Source organism: Mesocricetus auratus, unplaced genomic scaffold, assembly GCF_017639785.1.
Source record: "Mesocricetus auratus isolate SY011 unplaced genomic scaffold, BCM_Maur_2.0 Super-Scaffold_100028, whole genome shotgun sequence".
In the NCBI taxonomy this organism is placed as follows: Eukaryota; Metazoa; Chordata; class Mammalia; order Rodentia; family Cricetidae; genus Mesocricetus; species Mesocricetus auratus.
In genome coordinates, this window is record NW_024429209.1 from 9,624,582 (window position 1) to 9,644,081 (window position 19,500).

Genomic DNA, 19,500 nt, shown 5'->3' on the forward strand with positions numbered 1-19,500 from the left:
ACCAGAGCAGCTTTTGGAAAAAGACTACAAGGGATGCATGGTCCTGGGCCTCTTCTCCAGACTGGAGGCCCCTTGGCTACCCTCCAGTGCTTTATGTGAGCATCTTTAGAAAGAGGAGGTGATATAGTATCCATCTCCCATCCACTCCCTGTATCCTTCACCCAGCAGCCCCCACCCCTCATTCTGGACCCACAAGCAGACACTACAACACAGCTGGAGCTGTGAGAAGATGCAGATTTATTTTTGGCACAGACTTGGCATTCTGAACCCATCCCATACCATACATACCTCCTAAAACAACCCTGATAGCTCCGACAGTCACAAGCTTGTCCCCAGGGCTGGACCAGACCCAGAGTACGGCAATGACCTCAGATCCAAGGCCTGGGTCCTGTCACCCCTAAAAAACCTCCACCCACCCATCCCCATTCTCTAGAATCCAGGAAAACCCAGCCAGAGGCACAGTCCTGCCCACACTGGCTGGTACAGGAACATCTGCAGGCTCCTCTCTGTAGAAAAGTGATTCCAACCAAGTCACCAAGCCCCAGCAGTGCAGGGGACAGCCAGCGTGACACTCAAAGAGAAGATGCCCATGGACTGAGAAGAAAAGGAAGCTGACCCCCCAATATCCATGTTCATGTCTGTTCTAGGAGGAGGCCCAGCTTCCATGCCCAAGTCTGAGAGGTCCAAAGAAATGAAGTCAGAGTGTGTCAGCAGTTTTCTCCAACTCAGCTTGGATGCCATTGCCTCCTAAACTTGGGGGGCCCTGGGAACCATTTCCTTCCATCCTCATGGGAATAGGAGACCACAAGTCCTAGGCTGCCATGCTGCACCCAGCAAGCCCAAGGGCCCAAACACGCAGTGTGGTGCAAACGTCTTTAAGTGAGGTGCATGCAAGTAAACCTGCCAAGCACAATTCAGTATTGCACAGCCTGCAGCTGGAGTCCAGACTGACTCCTGTCTTCCTGGATAATGCTTATCTCCAGCCTCTCTCTGCCAGAGAATATGCACCAGGGATGTAGCCCTTGCCTTCCACAGGCTTCCCCACCATGCTCCCCTGATCCCTCAGCAGATAAGCCAATTCATAATACATCACAGTAGCTGTAGCTCTCAGGCCTAGGGCTCCTATACAATGACCCAGGACACATCAGTGACCCCAAATGAACTCCAGCCTCAGGTCCAGACACACTCAAAACCAGGGGCCATCACCAACATGCTTTGCCTTCTTCCCACCCCACCCAGACTCCTGGAGGTGATTTCCCAGCCAAAGGCTCAGATGCTCAGGTCTCCCCTGCCACTGGTCCTCGGGGAGGCCAACTGGCCTGGTGGGAGGATGCAGAGCATTGCACACTGGTATATTCGACTGGGCTTCTCCATTTCCTACACTGCCCTCCAGAGCTCTCTAAACTCCGGATCAATGTGGGCTGGGGAGGACTGCACCATCCCAGGGTCTTCACACCTTCACTACCCAAGGGACTTCTGTGCCCCTCATCTTCCTGGGTGACCTCAAGCCGTCAACCAGAGTACTAGATTGGAGGTTGTATAGGAGGAAGAGATTTGTATTAATATCTTGCTTAGGTGGCATCTCTCAAAACACACAAAAGCCCAGGGAAGGATGACAGGGCAAGGCGAGGCAGGGCTGAGGACGATACAGGAGCAGATCGGAAGCTAGGGATGACCAGGGTCCTTCTCTCAGGGCATCCTTCGCGCTGGAGGGTACCTAGACATTCTCTTCCTCAGGCACCCTGGCACCCAGGGCTCACAGGGAGGCCTCCTCAAATATCCATGGAGTGGGTGGAACAAGGCTTCAGTTCACAGTCCAGTCCTCCTGGGACACCTGCTTGGCATTGCAGAAAGACAGGTCCTGGCATCCTCAGTGGCACTCCTGGCCCTTAAGGGAGACAACACCAGTCAGCAGAGGGACATGCTGAGCCACAAGCTGGACAGGCACCAGGCCTCTACTTTGCAAGGGAATCAGAGACAGGTCACCCCTGCTGGGCCACTGGCCCCATCCCTTCCCCGCTGTCTTTGGAGTCACTTCTCCTGGTCTTTGGAGCCCAGAGTTATCAGTGCCTGAAGAAAGGTCTCCCAGGTGTCCAGTGACACAGAGAACCTCCAGAGCTCAGCACTAGACCCCAGAGCTATAGCCGCAGGCTAAAACTGTCACTGGTTATTATGCAGTGACAGAACAAGGACTTCCTCTCTCCTAGGGCTGTCTAGAAACTTCCAGGTCACACTAAACCACACTAAAGCAGAAGGTCTTTGGGGGATCAGGGCAGGAGGAAGGCTGCACAGTGAGGGCCTCTGTCCTTCAGCCTAAGCCTAAATTCTACCATAGGGAGAGAACAGAACCAACTGTGGAGGGGCAGACAACTAAAGGGGGTGGGGCAAAGTAGAGAGAAAGGGGGGATCGACTTGCGTATGAGCACATAAATGTGGGGTGCAAAGCTTATCACACATGTACAGTAAGGGGTGGGCTTTACCGACCCACAAGATCATGCCCAGTACCAAGTACCAAGCCCCACCCCCTGCCTCCCAGGCTTCAAACTCTGGCCTTACCTGGTAGATGAGGGTCAAGTCAGGAGGTGAACAAATAAGATAGCCAGACCAATGTTAAGCAGAATCACCATACAGATGAGGACAGTGTTGGGTACCTTGAAGGCATGAAGAAAGGCTGCTAAGTCCCCAGGACCACTAGACACCCCCACATTCCTAGCCAGGTTACAAGGCTAGGCAGAGGAGCCGGGGCTTCTGGAAGGATCTTCCTAAAAGCATCCTGGATTGTTCAGAGTTGGCCTCTGCACCCTGGTCTGCACCAGACCATGAGAGCTGGGGGAGTTCTTGGAGCTAATTAACCCAATTCTCTAGAGCCTGGAAAGGACATCTGGCAAGCCACACCGAAGGCAGCCGGGAACTCTCACCTCCCTAACTATAAGCTTTGCTCTCTGCTGCTGTGTTTGGTTCCTGGACTCCAACAGAGGTCCAGAACTCAAGCCCTGTTAGTATCTTCCTCCACCCCCAGGAAGCCCTCCCTGCTGCATCCTGAACAGAGAGGTGGCTGGTACCCTGGCCAAATGCCACACACTCGACAGATGCACTCTATTGCTCAATTTCCCACCTGCCACTGCTTCTCCGTCTAGTGCACCACTACTGCTGGAGTTGGCCCCTGTCCTGTCCTGCCTCCAGTTCCCTAAGACACCTTTCACTCTGCGCATGCACGCGCGCGCGCACACACACACACACACACACACACACACACACACATACACACACACACACACACACACACACACACACACACTCACAATCCCGCCTGGAGCCCCAAGGATCTCAGAGGTTGGCCTCTGTCCTCATCCTCACCTCCTCCACCTCCACCTCAGCCTCTGCCGCCAGTGCCACCTCCTTACGACTCTTCTTCTTGACCTTGCTCAACCCTCGGGCCTCTGTCTTGCGCGCCTTGGCCTTGGGCTCGGCTTTGGGAACGATGGGCTTGGGCTCCAGCGTGGCGGGCTTGGCGGGCACCGGACTTCGCGGTGCAGGGGGATGCTCCTCTGGGGCGGTGGCAGAGGCGGGGGACGGGGGCACCGAGTTGGATCCGGAGGCCTCGGGCTCAGGCTCGTCCTCCAAGGGCGGGGGCTCGGGAGGGCCGGTGCGCACCGCATAACTGTGGTAGCCACGGTACATTGCCACCTCTGGCTCCCGTGATGGCGCGGGCGGCGGCTGCAGTGCCTCGATGGCCATGTGCTCCGAGGCTGGACGGGGGCTGCGACGGCCAGCACCATCGGATGGCGTAACCGGCCGGCTGCCCTCTCCGCCGGGCTCACCGTTCCAGGCGCCCGGACTCAGCAGGCCGTCCTTGGATGCTCCGGGTCGGGGCCTCTTGGGTTGTGGGGGCGTCCCGGCCGGAGACGGGGGTCCTCCCTCAGGCTGCGGGGTCTCGCGCTCATGCAATTGCGGGCTCTCCCGGGGCCGTTCGGGGAGGCCGGCGCCTGCGCCCCGCTCCGGGGGTTCCAACAGGCTTTCTGAGTTCTCCAGGATCTCCTGGAGCAACCGACGCTTCTGATACTCAGGACCTGCCAGGGACAATAGAAAGAGGTAGGCTTCGAACCCACGGCTTGCTGGGCCATCCTGGGCCAAACAGGTAACCCCTGTGAGCCGCGATCATTTACTAGACCACCACTCACGGCACCAAGGATCAGGCTGTGTGAAGGAGTGGATTTCAATAACTGTTAGGTAGGTGAGTGGGATTGTGAACACAGAGGAAAAGGAGACCGAGAGACGTTAAGTCATTTGCCCAGCATCACACAGCAAAGGGCCAAGATGATGCGACTAACTGGTCTCTTTCCAGTCGTTTGTCTGAAAAATGGGCCTAATCCTATTCTTTTGGGAAGTTTACTTGCGAAAGTGATTTGCAATGGCTGAAGCTAGTGCTGAGCTTCCTGTAACCAGCAGGGGGAACACTGTGACCAGAAAGAAGCCGCACCCCCTGCATCACAGGCAAAGCATCACTCTGGATGGTGAGCTGCAGCCAGAATGATGTTTCCAGGCACTAAACGTTTTTCTCACTCAAACCCCCTCGGATGAGGAGAGCCCCGATCTCCGCGCTCAGCAGCCGGCGCAGCTCTGCCAAGCGCAGTTGCGTCCCCTTCCCGAGTCTCTTCACTCAACCTCACCCCGTTTCCTGTTATACCATCTAGCTTCCTGCATGCCGCTCTATTTCATTTCTGTGCCTTTGAACCTGCAGCCCCCTCTTCTTGGTCCATGTGCCTAAGGTCTGCCTGTGCAGTGCAGGCTTTCAAAGGGTAGTTCTACATGCTCAGTCATTATGCGTATCACTCACCAGCTCCACGCAGACCCACTAAGTTAGGAACTCTAGACTGAGCCCACAGTGGCAAGTCAGACCCACAGACCTGGCTAGGGCCCGGAGTCCTGGTTTGACCACTCAGTCAGAACTCATTCTCTATGTGAGATGCAGTAGGCCACTACGTGAGGAGCGTCGGCCACTGCGAGCTCACTGCAGCCTTTACATGCACTTAGTTCACGCCCAGAAAGTCGGCACTATTCTTATACCCATGTCACAGTTCAGGAGCTGAGTGTCACCATTCACCTTGCACAACCTGGTGAAGAGCAGGCAAGGATTTAAACGTAAGAGTCTGTGTGACTCTTTCTGATTCTGGGTCCTAGCTTCATGTCCCCAGAGCCCAGCATGGTGCCTGACACACAGGCAGTACCTGATCAATGCCCTGCTTTTGCAGAATATTCGTTTGACTATGTAAAGATGTGTTGCGTTTGTTTGACTATTTAAGGATATGTTGCATTTATTTAGTTATGTAAAGATGTGTTGCTATTTTACCTTGCCTGCCTAAGGCACCTGATGGGTCTAATAAAAAACCAATAGCAAGGGAGGAGGTATAATCAGGACTTTTGGGTAGGGAGAGTAAGTAGGAGGAGGAATTTAGGCTTGAAAAATGAAGAAAGAAAGGAGATGCCAGGGGACAGCCAGCCAGACATGAAGAGAGAAGGAAAGTAGGAAATACAGAATGAAAGAAAGGTAAAGAACCATGAGGCAAAATAAAGATGAACAGAAACAAGTTAAATTAAGTTAAAATAGCTGGTGGGACAAGCCTAAGCTAAGGCTGAGCATTCATAATTAATATTAAGTCTCAGTGCCTTTATTTGGGAGCTAGTTGGCTGCCCAAATAAAGTTCCAACCACGCCCCCACAAACTCTTAAAAGGTACAGAGAGCCCTTTGACTGCCCCCCATGCCCCAGAGACTCGTTCATCTCAGCATCACCGGCTCCCCTCATCTGTCTTGCAGAAAGGAGGGACAAGAGACAACTGGGGTGGATCCCATCCTCAGCCCGGAGCCTCAGCTGTCTCAGCCCAGTCCTGCATAGAGGTGGAGATGTGTACCCCCAAGAATCCCACATCTCCTGTTTGTACCACACCCATAGGCATTTAGAGCCCCACTTAGGCATCTCCACCTTGTAGCAAGTGAGGAAAAGCACCCACCCTGGGACTCCCCTGCCCAATCCACCCGTGGCTGGCCCTACCTGGCTGGTAGAAGTCTGGGGCCAGCTCCTTGGCCAACGTACGGGCAATGTTGGATTCGTGGTTGGCAGCCAGGGAAGCCTGTTCCGATGCCTCAGCCTTGGCTTTGGCGTGGCTTGTCCTAAGGAGACAATATGGTGGGAAATTTAGGATCTAGCCCTATGCCCATCCTCTCTAAGACACAGCAAGATACCCTGGACAGAAGTTCTCACTTGGGATGTCAATGAGTATTACAAGCCCCTGACCCAGACTATTGGGCATTCCCTAGCCCAGTCCTCCAGTTTCTAGGTATACATAGACTGCATTCCCCAGCCTCCCTTACAGTTAGGTATGGTCAGATTCTTTCCAGTGCATTCTGGGAAGACCTGATGTGTTATTTCCAGATCTAATCAATAAAGCCCTTTCCCCTGTGGCTGGCTGAATACAGAAGAGGCTACCATCCCAGAACATGGTGTTTAGCCTCTTTCATGTCATATACTCTCTCTCCTGCCTTTGACTGACTGATGAAGCCTGTGGACTCCTTTTCCAGACAACATTTTGTTTTGTTCTTGAGATAGGGTCTCACCATGTAGCCCTGAGTGGCCTGGAGCTTGCTGTGTAAACCAGGGTGGCCTTGAACACACAGAGATCTGCCTGCCTCTGCCTCTCAAGTGCTGGGATTAAAACCATCACATCTGGTAGAAGAATGTTTGTAATTACACAAAATAAGAGACAGGCAAGGTACTTGCCAAGCAAGCCTGGACTAGAGTTCAATCTTGCGAATCCATGTAAAGGTGGAAGGAGAAAACCAACCCCAAAGATTTGTCCTGTGACATCCATGCAAATAAATACACAATACTAATAATAATATCGACAAGGTTTTTGTTCATTTTTATTGAAATTTAAAACAATCTTATTTTACATACCAATTCCAGTTTTCTCTTCCTTCCATCCTCCCACTCTCCCCACCATCTCCCCATCCTACCCCTCATCCACTCCTCAGAAATGGTGAGGTCTCCCATGGGGGGTCATCAAAGTTTGTCACATCATTTGGGGCAGGACCAAGACCCTCCCCTCTGTATCTAGTCTGAAAGAGTATCCCTCCATAGGGAATGCGCTCCAAAATCCCAGTTCACGCACTAGGGATAAATACTGGTTCCACTACCAGCGGCCCCATAGACTGCCCAAGCCTCCCAACTGACACCCACGTTCAATGGGTCTGGTTCTGTCCTATGCTGGATCCCCAGCTGTCAGACTGGAGTTCATGAGGCCCCTCTTGCTCAGGTCAGCTGTTTCTGTGGATTTCCACAACATGGTCCTGACCCCTTTGCTCATTACTCCTCCCTGTCTACAACTGGATTCCAGGAGTTCTGCTCAGTGCTTAGCTGTGAATCTCTGCTTCTGCTTCCATCAGCTACTGGATGAAGGCTCTACCAAGGTGTTAAAATATGCAAAGTATATGGGTTTGTGAAGAACTACAGCTAAATTGATGCAGTTAATAAAATAGTTAAAAGAACAAATCTGTGGGGCTGGAGTGATGACTCAATGACTAGAAGAACATATAGTTCTTCCAGACAACCCACGTGTGGTTCCTAGTACCTACATTAGGTGGCTCACAGCTGCTGGTAACTCTGGCTTCAAGAGATCCAACACCCTCTTTGGACTATTGATCACCTGTATTCATATGCTCACACACACAATGAACAATAAATAAAAGAACAAATGTGTAATATGATAATGCATATCCTTTGTCACCAACACTAAAAATATCTATCAGGTCTACTAATCACCACAATTTAAAAGTATAAGTGAGTATAGTAGATGTGGTGGCTTTCGTGTATAATCCTAGCACTTGTGTCACAAAAAAAAAGGAAGGAAAACCAAACTTGTGATTTCTGTTAGAGACAAAGTCACAGGTACAGCTACTACCTATCCCAGAACTGAAAGAAATACCAAACTTCAGTTCACATGTGCACAGACACTTTGAGTTCCTGGCCCAGTCCCTTCACGGAGCAAATACACCTGTCCTAACTGCCGTGAATGCCAGCTGCCCATAACTCCATGCTACCCCAGAGAACTGCAATAGAAAAAGCTACTGTGTTCAAAGTGAAAATGCCATGTCCCCAGCCCCAGAGAGCCTCCAACAGCCTGGATGACACCACCCCACTGCCTCTGTGACCATCAAAACCCCACGGTGCGGTCCCCACCCCACAGTCCACCGTGCTCAGACCAAACAGGTCTGAAGCTGAGACCAGGCTTTTGCAGCCCCTTCCTTTCCTGTCTGCTTTTCACAGCCCTCTCTCCTGAGAGCATTCTCTTAGTCTCACTAGTTCGGGAACTGCCACCTCAGGCCATGTTTCTAGGGACATGGACCCCCCCCGAATCCTGTCTGCAGCATCCCTGGTGGCCTGTAAGAAGAGCAGTAGAGGAGCTGGAGAGCTGGGTGGATCAATAGTTAAGAGTACTGGTGCTGGGAATTGATCCGGGTTCAATGCCCACACCCTCATGGCAGCTCACAACCATCTATAACTTCAGTCCTGGGGGATGTGGCGCCCTCTACTGACCTCTATGGGCAAGACACGCACGTGGTGCCCATACATTCAGGCGAAACACCCACACACATAAAGTCGCACTGACCAGGAGTCAGAAGCGTGGCTGGCTTCCAGGAGAAAAAAGGGAAGCCCCTTTTCCTTTCGTTTCCTTTTATCTTTACCTTGACCACGCCCTGTTGGGCGGATAGCTCACTCCTACACATAAAATAAATTTTTTAACTAAAAATATTTTGTTAGAAGAAACAGAGTGGAGGAACTGAGCCTGTCAGTCAGCGTGTGGAAGGAAGACTCCTCTTGCCGTCCCACTCTGGAATGCTACAAGAACAAACGCTAAACATTTGTCATGTCACATGTCACATGCTTGACATTGGAGAGATATTTGTATCAGCTGTTGGCACAGTCTAACATGACTAGCTGAAGAACAATGCCTACCTCAGTAACAGCCCTGCTTGCAAACATGCCAGGCCCTGTTTGGAAGGAGTTGCAAAGGGATGCTCACTAGTCATGAGAATGATTTAGGAAGCCAGTGTTCCACTCTCCCCATTTTACACAGAAGGAAACTGAGGCACCGATAGGTTGAAGGGTAGTCAAGCAATGTGGAAGTTGGCACTTTAGACCCTGACCCAAAATTCTGTACGCTTGATAACGGTTTGGGAATGTCATATATGACTGGAGCTGACCACCCTGACTGGAGAAGGCAGCTCAGCCTTGTCACATGGCAGCAGAAGTATCTGGTCACAGCTGTGAGGTGTGCCCAGAAGGGGCATATAGAGTCCAAGGAAACAGTCCAAGAAGAGTTCCAATGGAGGGCCAGTGGAAGCTGGCTGCTGGGGGACTATGGGAGTCCAGTCAGGCATAGGGCTGGAGGCTTGAAGAAACAGAATAAACAACCTGAGGAACGCAATGAGGAAGTGGCGGCATTGTGGAACTAGAGCCCGTGCTCTACCCAGAGGCTTGCCTTCCACACAGCAAGGAAGAGTGAAGTCTGCTCTCCAACTCACACAGGTCAGGTCCTCAGACCCTGCCTTCTGCGCCAGGACACACAGTCTCACTGCTGTTTGTCTCACGAAAGTGAACATACACACAGGCACCCATGTGCACATGTGATCCAGGAGCTTCCCAGGTCATAGTGCACACACACAGGCACCCGTGTGCACACATGATCCAGGAGCATCCCAGGCCATGGTGCACACACACAGGCACCCGTGTACACACACGATCCAGGAGCTCCCCAAGCCAATGGTGCACACACAGGCACCCGTGTGCACACGTGATCCAGGAGCTTCATGGTGACTGTCAAGTCTTTGGGGGGATCAGAAACTTTGCCGCCCAGCTTCGGCTCTGTGAGTTCAGGTGATGTGAGACACTCAGATGCCCAAAGAGCTCAGGAAACAAGACAAATCATATTTTATTTTACTTTTTACTTCTTTTCCATTTACATGTGTGCCATGTGCACATATATATATGTTCTGCATGTGTGTAGGCACACGTGTATAAGTTCATATGTGAGATAGATGTTGGGAATCATCCTAGTTGCTTGGAATCCATCTTACTCGATGAGACAGGGTCTCTCAGCCAAACCCAGAGTCTTGCTAGCTGGTTTTTCTGGGTCCTGTCTTCACATTGTGATGACAGAATTACAGGAGTGTTGCCATGCCCACTTAGCATTTATGTGGATTCTGGGGACTGGACCTCCAGCTCCCATGATTTTGCAGCAAGCGTTTTTAACCACTGAGACACCCAGCCTTCCTAAATCACATTTTTAACACAATATTTTACAGTAAAATTAACGCAAACATGAAAAGCCAGATGAGCAATCTAGGAGGAATATTTTAAGTAAAGACTAAATGGGTGTCTGCACCTCACCTTACCCCAGTTCAACCCCACTGGGACTCCAGAGCTTTCTCTTTGCACCTCAGAGGTGTGGAGATTTGGGTAGTTTCTGAGAAATGAAATGAGCGGCAGATGGGACCTGTTCCCTACATCATGCCAACAATTTAGACAGGTGGTGACCGTGGTGGTTAGAGCCACAAGACTCTCTTGACGTCAGAACAGAGTGGCGGGTGAGTCCCCTGCTCAGTATGACCTGGGTGTGCGTATGTGTGAGAAAAAGCCTTGTGTTCGGAGAGCCACTTCCCTGGGGACCTGAAACCTCAGGTGGGGGGAGAGAAATGCCAGGCCAACCTTCCTCCTGCAGAGAAGATGCCCTTTTTTGGGCATATGAGCTGAAGGACTCCCCATTTCTGCCAACTTGGGAAGCTGGCAGCCAGCAAGGGCGTGGAGATGGAGGTGGCCACACTGTTCCAGGCATGAGGGCTGCGGAGGTGGCAGCGAGCACGTGCTTCGGGCGCACCCTGCATCGGGCCAGCTGATCCCTGATCAGCCTTTCTCCCTGCACCCACTGGTCTGGACTCTGGCCCACCCTTGCCCCTGTCCTTAAGTCTCTACCCTGCCTGCATCTTCCTTCCCTATACTTGCCCTGCACGTGCGTCCAGAGAATTTGGCCCTATACCTGAGGGCCTCACCCTTTGTGAGCTTCCAACCATGCCCTAAAGGTAGCCCAGCTCCGACACACTGCATGCTGCCACCTCCACTGGATGTGAGCTTTGGGAGTGGGAATTACCACGCCCCGCTCGAGGCAGCCCTCACTGGCTGCATCATCAGGCAACCCTAGAGTGAAGAACTGCTGTCACCCAGAGGGCACAGCTTTTAGGCAGATGCCACCTGGAGTGTGGCCACTACACAGGCCCCAGCATCATCACCCCCTGGGGCTCGTCAGAAATGCGAATTCTCAAGCTACACCAGAAATCCCATGATTCAGGATGGGGGTGACCTGTGCCCCAGAAGCCATCCAGCGCCTCTGCTGCTGACTCGTTTGAGAAGCATCCACAGTGCTGAGGCCAGCTCCATCCTGGGCTGTCCCTAGCCTGCTGGTGGGGGTGGGGGGTGGGATCCTTGGATGGCTGTCTTTAAGCACCAATGGCCCTCCCCAGCCCAGGCTGCAATAGGGGACACAGGGGCACTTTCTTCCCTCAACCACCCCGTACATACAGATGTGGCCTCTGGGTGAGGGTCTCCCAGGGTGCTGCTGTGCCTGCTGGGGGAGGGGAGGGAGGGGACAGTAACTGGGGCAAGGGGAGGGGCAGGCAGACAAGTCTTCTTGGTGGCTTTTGGATTATCTTTCAGCGGCTGGGTTAAAAATAAGGTTGGTAGTTCTGGAATGGTCCAGGGCCATCACTCAGCACAGCCACCTTGGGGAGCGTTTGCCACCCCCACACACACCTCTTTTTCCTGTCCCCAGGCTCCATGCTGCTTGCTTAGAGCCAGTGTTTTCCCCTGATGGCCACATCACATATCAGTGGCTTCTTGGAGCCAGGTCTAAGCTTGGTCTGTTTCCCCAGCCTGGAAGGCCCTTCCCCTCCCTCCATGCTCAAGATCCACATTAATGCGTTGGTTCATTCACTTACTACAACTTTTGGAGTGTCTGTCATGGCTCTATTCTGGCTCCTCAGACACAACTACTAACAGAACACGCCTTGAACCCCTCTTAAAGCTGGTGCAGGACTTGGCCAAATTCAGCCCCTGGTCAAATACAGCCCCTGCCTGGTTTTATACCACCATGGCTAAAAATGGTTGTTTTATTAAGTGGTTGGAAAAATAATAAAGGAATAATATTTTCTAACATGTGAAAACGGTCTGGGATTTAAATTTCGGTGTCTGTATAAAGTTGTAGTAGAGTGCAGCAGCACTCAATCATCTGTGTACTGTCTGGAGTTATGCGGTTGCCATAGAGACAGTATGATGAGTACAGCCAGAAGTATTTCCCTTCTGGTCTGTTACAGAAAAGTCTGCAGCCCTCTGTTCTAATGCAGAAGCAAACATTTCTTCCCCTGAGACCGCTAACGTTCGTTTGGCTATCCGTTGAGCACTCTGCACCCGGTTTGTGCCATGGACTACCAGACAGGCACAAACATCATGGGGTACAGTCATACCCTAGGGATCCTGCCTACCAGGAGACCCTGGCAACACCCTAAACACTACAGCAGGAAACAAGCCGTAAGGTAGTTGGCTAAGTGGCTGCAGAGACGGCTCGCTTGGTAAAGCACTTGCGGTGCAAGCATGAGGACCTGAGTTTGGGTCCCCAGCACCCACGTTAAAGCTAGGTTCAGCGGTATATATCGGTAACCCAGCACTGGAAAGGCAGAGACAAATGGTTCCACGAGGCTCAGTGGCCGCTCTGGCCAAATGCCAGGTTCAGTGAGAGACCCTGTCTCAAAAAAAAATGAAATATAAATAAACTAGAGTGGGTTTTCCCCCTCTACCTTTACACAGGCTCCAGGAGTTGAACCCAGGTCCCTGGGCTTGCTCCGCAGCTGAGCTATCTAGTCAACTTTTCACTTTCTTAATGATACTCTTGGAAGCACAAAAGCCTCAAGTTGTAACAAGGTTTAATTACCTTTTTGTTGTTGTTATTATTATCTGGACTTTTGGCATCATATCTAAGAAGCTTTTTGTCCTAAACCAACATCACAAAGATTTCCCCCTATATATTTTCTTCTATGTGTCTTATAGTTTTTTTTCCTATTTAGGGATGTGAAGATTGCTCCTAACAAGAAAAAAATGACAAAAAGATTAAGGGCTCACATCACTTTTTCAAGACAGGGTTTCTCTGTATTGTTTTGGAGGCTGTCCTGGAACTCGCTCTGTAGACCAGACTGGCCTCGAACTCACAGAGATCCAACTGCCTCTGCCTCCGGAGTGCTGGTATTAAAGGCGTGCACCACCAATGTCCAGCTCTTACTACTTCTAAGATAGACCCTGCTACCATTTTACAGATGGGAAAACTGAGGAAGAGAGAAGTCAATCACTTACCCATTGGTTATTAAAGTGAAAGTTGAGCCATACATGGCCCTTGCTCTGGGAAGATGCAGAGTCTGGGGGAGAGACAAGACAAGGTGAAAAGTCTTAAGAGTGGAATGGATGGAGGGATGCTGGGAGGAGAAAGCCCACTGGGCAGGTTATGCGGCCAGAGCTGGCTTTTATTATTTCTGTTTTATAGTAAGTAAGCATATATATAAGTTTATCTCCTTTATTCTATGTTCTATATCTTAAAGATATATTTTATAAATATTATATACCATAAGATAATACTAATTCCATGTAGAAGAAAATTGGGAAGCAAGTAGTTTTATAAAGGAAAAATTGCCACTCCTATTTTAGTGTTTGGAGGTGTTAGGAGCATGGGTGTAAGAATGAGCGGCTTAAAGTTCCTGTGCCTTGATTTTTTTTTCATCTGTAAACTGGTGATAAGAACAGCCCTACAGTCATGGCGTGAAGCTGCTGAGTTATAGAGCAATATCCAGAAACCACGTGGGATGGGGCGGGCCCTGTTATGATGACTAATGTCAATTATCAACTTCTTGCGATCTAGAAGCATGTTGTAGACAAACGTCTTAGCACACTTGTAGGGGATCATCTTGATTAGCTTAATGGAAGTGGGAACAAACAAGATCTGCCCAAATGATGGACACCCTGGGTTATAAATTTATAAAAGACTGTCACTCTTCTTTGCCTTGCAATCGTCACTAACAGGTGGGTACACTGGGTTGCCAGCCCCCACACCAGGAGGAACAGGGCAAGCCTGGAATTCCATTGTGACTGCCACCAAAATAAGATGGAAGGGGCGGGGCCATAGTTCAGCTTCTTTAGCAAGTGGGGAAAGTCATACAACCTTGAGTAGGGGCGCTCCCCTCGGGCTTATAGGCTGGCACAGACGGCCTCCCACAAACGGCGGCTGCTGGGTTTTGCTGACAAGGTACTTTGTCCCCTCAAGGGTTGAACTTGCCACCCTGGGGTATCTGGGTCTACTGGGATCGGCTGCCCCAGAGCTTGCTGACCTAGCTTTGATTGCCTCAGCCTGCCCCGCCCACCTGGTGAGGCTGAGTCGTCCTGCCATGGCATCCGGCAGACCCAAGTCAGCAGACATCTCCTGCCTAAATAAGGGCAAGGCACCCAGGAGCGTTCTCTCTGAGGAATGTGACAGCTGAGGCCTCCCCACTCAGCAATGCCCCGCCTCCGGGCGCCCCTCCCCAGGTGGAGCTCAGCTGTGGCATTCCAGCTTTCCCCAGAGCAGCCCCCAGTGGCACCAGCATCCCCCTGAGCCCCACCCCAGAGTGAATGGAAACTGATAAGGACTCTGGGAGGAATTCCAAGCAGCTGCCATTTGCTCCTGGGACCTGGCAGTCCATGTCCCCAGCACCTCCACTGAGACCCTGCAGGAGGAAGACCCCCAGGGGATCCCACCCACCCACAACCAGAAATCACACTTCTGGTTCCAAAGCCTGTTCCAGTGACTAACCAGTGCAGGCCATGCCAGGCACCAGGCTCCAGAAGAGATGTCCACCATCACTGCCTCTCAGCCACAGAACACTCAACAGCTATAATGATGAGAGCGTCCCTGTATCCTAGATGTGGGAAAGCCTACAGCCACCATGAGCACACTGTCAGCAGATAGGGACCTCTCCCAGGCATTCCCGCTGAGGGAGGGTTTGAACAGGAAAACTCTGGTACTACATGGCTTACCTTCCAGCCCCTTCCCACTTTTAAACTTTCTTTCTTCCTTTCATCCTTTTTTAAAATATTACATTTATTCACTAACTGATTGACTTTCTTTGTCTCGTGTGTGTGTGTGTGTGTGTGTGTGTGTGCTGCATGCGCACGCGCGCGCGCGCGCAAGCGTGTGTTACAAGCTCATGCATTCATGTGAATGCTCGTGAGTGCTTGTAGAGGCTAGAGGAGGAACCTGCGTATCATTCTTCAGTTGCCATCTAACTTTTTTTTTTTGAGACAGGGTTTCTATGTGTAGTTTTTGGAGCCTATCCAGGCATTCGCTCTGTAGACCAAGCTGGCCTCAAACTCACTGACACCCGCCTGCCTCTGCCTCCTGAGTGCTGGGATTAAAGGCGTGTGCCACCAACACCCTGCGCCATCTACCTTTTTTGAGACAGACTTTCTCATTGACCTGGAGCTCCCCAGAGTACACTAGACTGGTTGGTCAGTGAGCCCCCTTTGGGCCTGGGCCTGGAGTGGTAGAAAGAAGGAGCAAGAGGTGTCCTAATGGGAAAAGACAAAGAAGCAATGGGTTCGATGCCTGGTGACCAACCATGGCCAGCTAAATACTGAGGAAGGATGTGGAGGGCCTGAGATGCTATGGGTGAGTGGTGGGGCCTTGGGCAGGGCTGGGGATATTTTCCTAGGAACAAGTCAGAAGGAAGCAAGCATCAGGAGAAGGAGAGGGAACAAATGGGACAAGAGCAGAGAGGTGGACTGGGAGGGAGCACGCTGGGTCCGCAGAGACATCGGCTAAGGACATGGGTTCAGACACCAAAGTGAGTCCCCACTCCACCCCAGTCCCTGAATTTGGATGGATTTGTGATTCTACTTCCCACGGTAGGAGGTTGGGTAGCCCCAAACCCAGTGAGGCAAAGTCTACAAGATTTTACTCAATGGACAGGGAGATAGCTCACTCAGTAAAGGGCTTGCTTCAGAGGCCCAAAGACCTGAGTTTAAGCCCCAGCACCCATGCCAGGCATGGTAGCTCAAGTTCATCAAATGGCTGAGGCAGATGAGTAGTTCAGCAACCAGCCTCCACTTCTTACTGGGCTCAGATCTAAACGATCTCCCAGCATCTCTTACAGGCCATGAATATAACCTAGCCTCTCCCAGCTTAGCCAAGAAAACCCTTCCACAGGTGTTTCCTCTTTTCGCCAGAAGAAGAGAATGTGACCTTCGAAGCCATGTGCTGAGGGTACCGGAGACCAAAGGTAGATGGAGTGTGGTCCCTGAGTTGTCAAATGGAAGAAGGGCTTTACATAAGCAAACTTGTGTGGGTCTGCTTGACACTCGGGCTTGTTCCTTACCTAGCGCAGACAAGGGGAAGGAAAAGGGAGGCCAGTGGTTTTGCATCCCTCCCATCCACTCTGGAGACTCTCGCTCTTCTAGCGTTCTGAGCAGGCCTTGGCCATGAGAGGAACTGCACAAGGGACGGAGTGAGAGGACAGCTGCTGTCTTCAGACAGGATTCTAATGGACATTGTTTGCCTGAGTATCTGTCCATCTTCCATAAGGATACCGAGGACCCGCCGAGAATGGGTGGCTGTGAGTGCCTACTGTATTCTGGGCCTCCTCTTGCCCAAAGCCTCCAAAAGTCTAGTTCCTGGAAGACAAGCCCTGTAAATCTAGCTCTTATAGGACAGGCCCCTTGCAAAGACTGATGCCCACTCCTCTCCTCACTCTGGTCCTTAGAGAAAAAAGGGGCAGGAGAAATCTTTCAGGTCAGTGTTGTTTGGTGTGTGTGTGTGTGTGTGTGTGTGTGTGTGTGTGTGTGTGTGTGTGTGTGTGTGTGTTAGGGTATGTACATGTGCAACTCAGAGCTGATGTCCATGCATGCGCATGGGTAATGCAGGGGAGGACATTCAGTGTCCTCTGCCACTCTCCACCTTATTTCCATCAAATAGAGTCCCTCACTGAGCCTGGAGTTAGGCTGCCAATCATGGAGCCCCAGTGGGCCTACAGTTCCCTCTTCCCCTCATAGTGCTGACTTACGGTTGCTCATGCAGCCATGCCCAGGGCTGGGGATTCCAACCCAGGCCCTCATGCTTGTGGAGGGAGAGCATTTACACACTGAGCATTTGGCCCTCAGGACACTCCTGGTGAGGCCAAGAATGATTGGTAGTTCAAGGCCATTCATTAAGTAGAATTGTAAAAATTCCATTTCTTTCTTTCTGGTTGTTTATTTTTTAAAACAGAGTCCTGTGTAGCTGAGGCTGGCCTTAAATTTACTATGTACTGAAGAGTGGCCTTGAACTCCTGGTCCTCCTGTTTCCACCTCTCAAGTGCTGGGATTATACACATCTGCCATCAGGCTTCACTTAAAATTCAGTTGAGTCCATCATGGCAACTCATCCCAACAATGAAGATGCCAAGACAAGATAATTACAAGTTCAAGGCCAGCTTGGACTATGTATTAGGTTTCCGAGACAGCCTGGTCTACAAAGTGAGACAGCCTCAAAAACCAAAAAAAAAAAAAAAATCAACCAAACAAAAACAAAAACAAAACCATTTCAATCATCCTGATTACATCAGTAAGATGTCTCATTTGGTGCTTTTATGCTCTCTCTCTCTCTCTCTCTCTCTCTCTCTCTCTCTCTCTCTCTCTCTCTCTCTCCTGTCTGCCTTGTTATTGGGGATACAGCCTTCCCATTAACTCTGGGGTGCTCCCCAGCAGGTTTTCTTTCAAAAGCCCCCAGAGCCCACATTCTACCTGTGAGCTACATCCCTAACTCCTACCGAATGGAGAACGCAGCAGTCAAGCCCCTGAAGCCGGAGCTTTGAGTAAACCAGTGAAGGATGACTTTGCGGCATCTTCCCTTGTGCTATTTTTTTCCTTTTGACTAACTTCTTTAATCTGCTACTAGATTTTTACTTATGGTTTTATAAATTTCTTTTATCACAACTAATTTAGGTTTAAGAAATTCAGAATACTTTTAAACAGTAAGGATTGGCCCATCCCAATGGTAGGTGGATACAATATTGTTTGGGAAGGTACTTGGGAAGCCAACCTCTGGAAACCTTGCCTTAGCTTGTAGTCATAGGGACAGTCCCTTGGATTCTGTCTGGGCTGAAGTCGTGTTCCAGGGCAGCCAGGGTAACAGTGGCTGCGGCAAGGAAGGAATCAAGGATGGGTTTTGTTGTCATTGTTTCTCCACCACAGATGTAGTAAGCAAAACACAGACTTCTGAGAAATAGAATCCCACCAGGATTCAAAAAGTTACCCAAAGTCCTTCCGCAAGCATTATGGCAAAGGCCTCCCACCCGAACATGACTCGGAATGAAGATAAAATGGGACCACCTCTACAGAGAGCCATGCATCCAGCAACTGTGCTTAGAGGAGATATATTCTAGAAGTTTGCTGGCCTACAAGAAAAGTGATGTGCGTACACCATGACCTGACTCAGCATAGCAACACTCAACACATTTAACAGATGCCCAAGAAATAATGAACTGCATGAGAGTTTCAAATAATCTGAGAGCTTTTATTCATAAAAACACAGAAATGTTTCTAATATGTGCCATGCAAAGAAGAAAAATCCCCCAAAGTTTAAAATAGTACATATAATATGCAACTTTTGTGTGAGAAAGAACTTATGGGGCTGGAGAAATGGCTTAGATCTTCGAGAGGATGGGAGTTTGGTTCCCAGCACCCACATCAGAAGGGTCACAACTGCCTGTCTGCAGCTCTAGGTCCAGGGGCTCAGAAGCCATCTACAAGCTTGAGTTCCTCTTCTGGGCATCTCCACACATGTGACACACACACATACATGGAACTAGAAACCACAAAGAAGAAAGCAGGCCTATAAGTGCACATTGCCTGAAGTGCCCTGTGCTTCCCCTTCATCCTTGCGGAAAGGAACCCAGGGAGAAACACAAACAATGGTGGCCAGTGAGAAGATGCAGAGGTGAGGACAAGAAGAGGTAGACTATATTTAGAACCAAATGAATGTCTCTCACACACACACACACACACACACACACACACACACACACACACACGCACCTGTGCTAGGAAAGTGCTCTACAACTAAACTACAGCCCAAGTGCTATAGGCTTTGGTTTTTTTGGGGGGAGGATTGTTTTTGGTTTGGGGTTGGGTTTTATTTTATTTTATTTTATTGTCTTTTTTGTTGTTTTGGTTTTTGGTTTTTGTTTTTGTTTTTGTTTTTTTTGAGACAGCCCTGGCTGTCTTGAAACTCACTTTTCAAACTGGCCTCAAACTCACAGAAATCCACTTGCCCCTGCCTCCCAAGTACTGGGATTAAAGGTGTGTGCCACCACCTGGCTCTATGTTTGTTTTTTAATAAAT

At 50.4% G+C, this 19,500-nt stretch overlaps 1 protein-coding gene across 1 annotated transcript in view; it reads right to left on the bottom strand.

The window, feature by feature from the left end:
- Positions 1-220: 220 nt before the first annotated feature.
- Positions 221-19,500, bottom strand: part of Jph2 (junctophilin 2) — a 61,477-nt gene continuing 42,197 nt past the window's right edge. The window contains 4 exon segments of the mRNA XM_040732908.1: positions 221-1,888; positions 2,557-2,651; positions 3,358-4,070; positions 6,052-6,170. Coding sequence (XP_040588842.1) covers positions 2,571-2,651; positions 3,358-4,070; positions 6,052-6,170 — 913 coding nt within the window. The 3' untranslated portion in view covers positions 221-1,888; positions 2,557-2,570.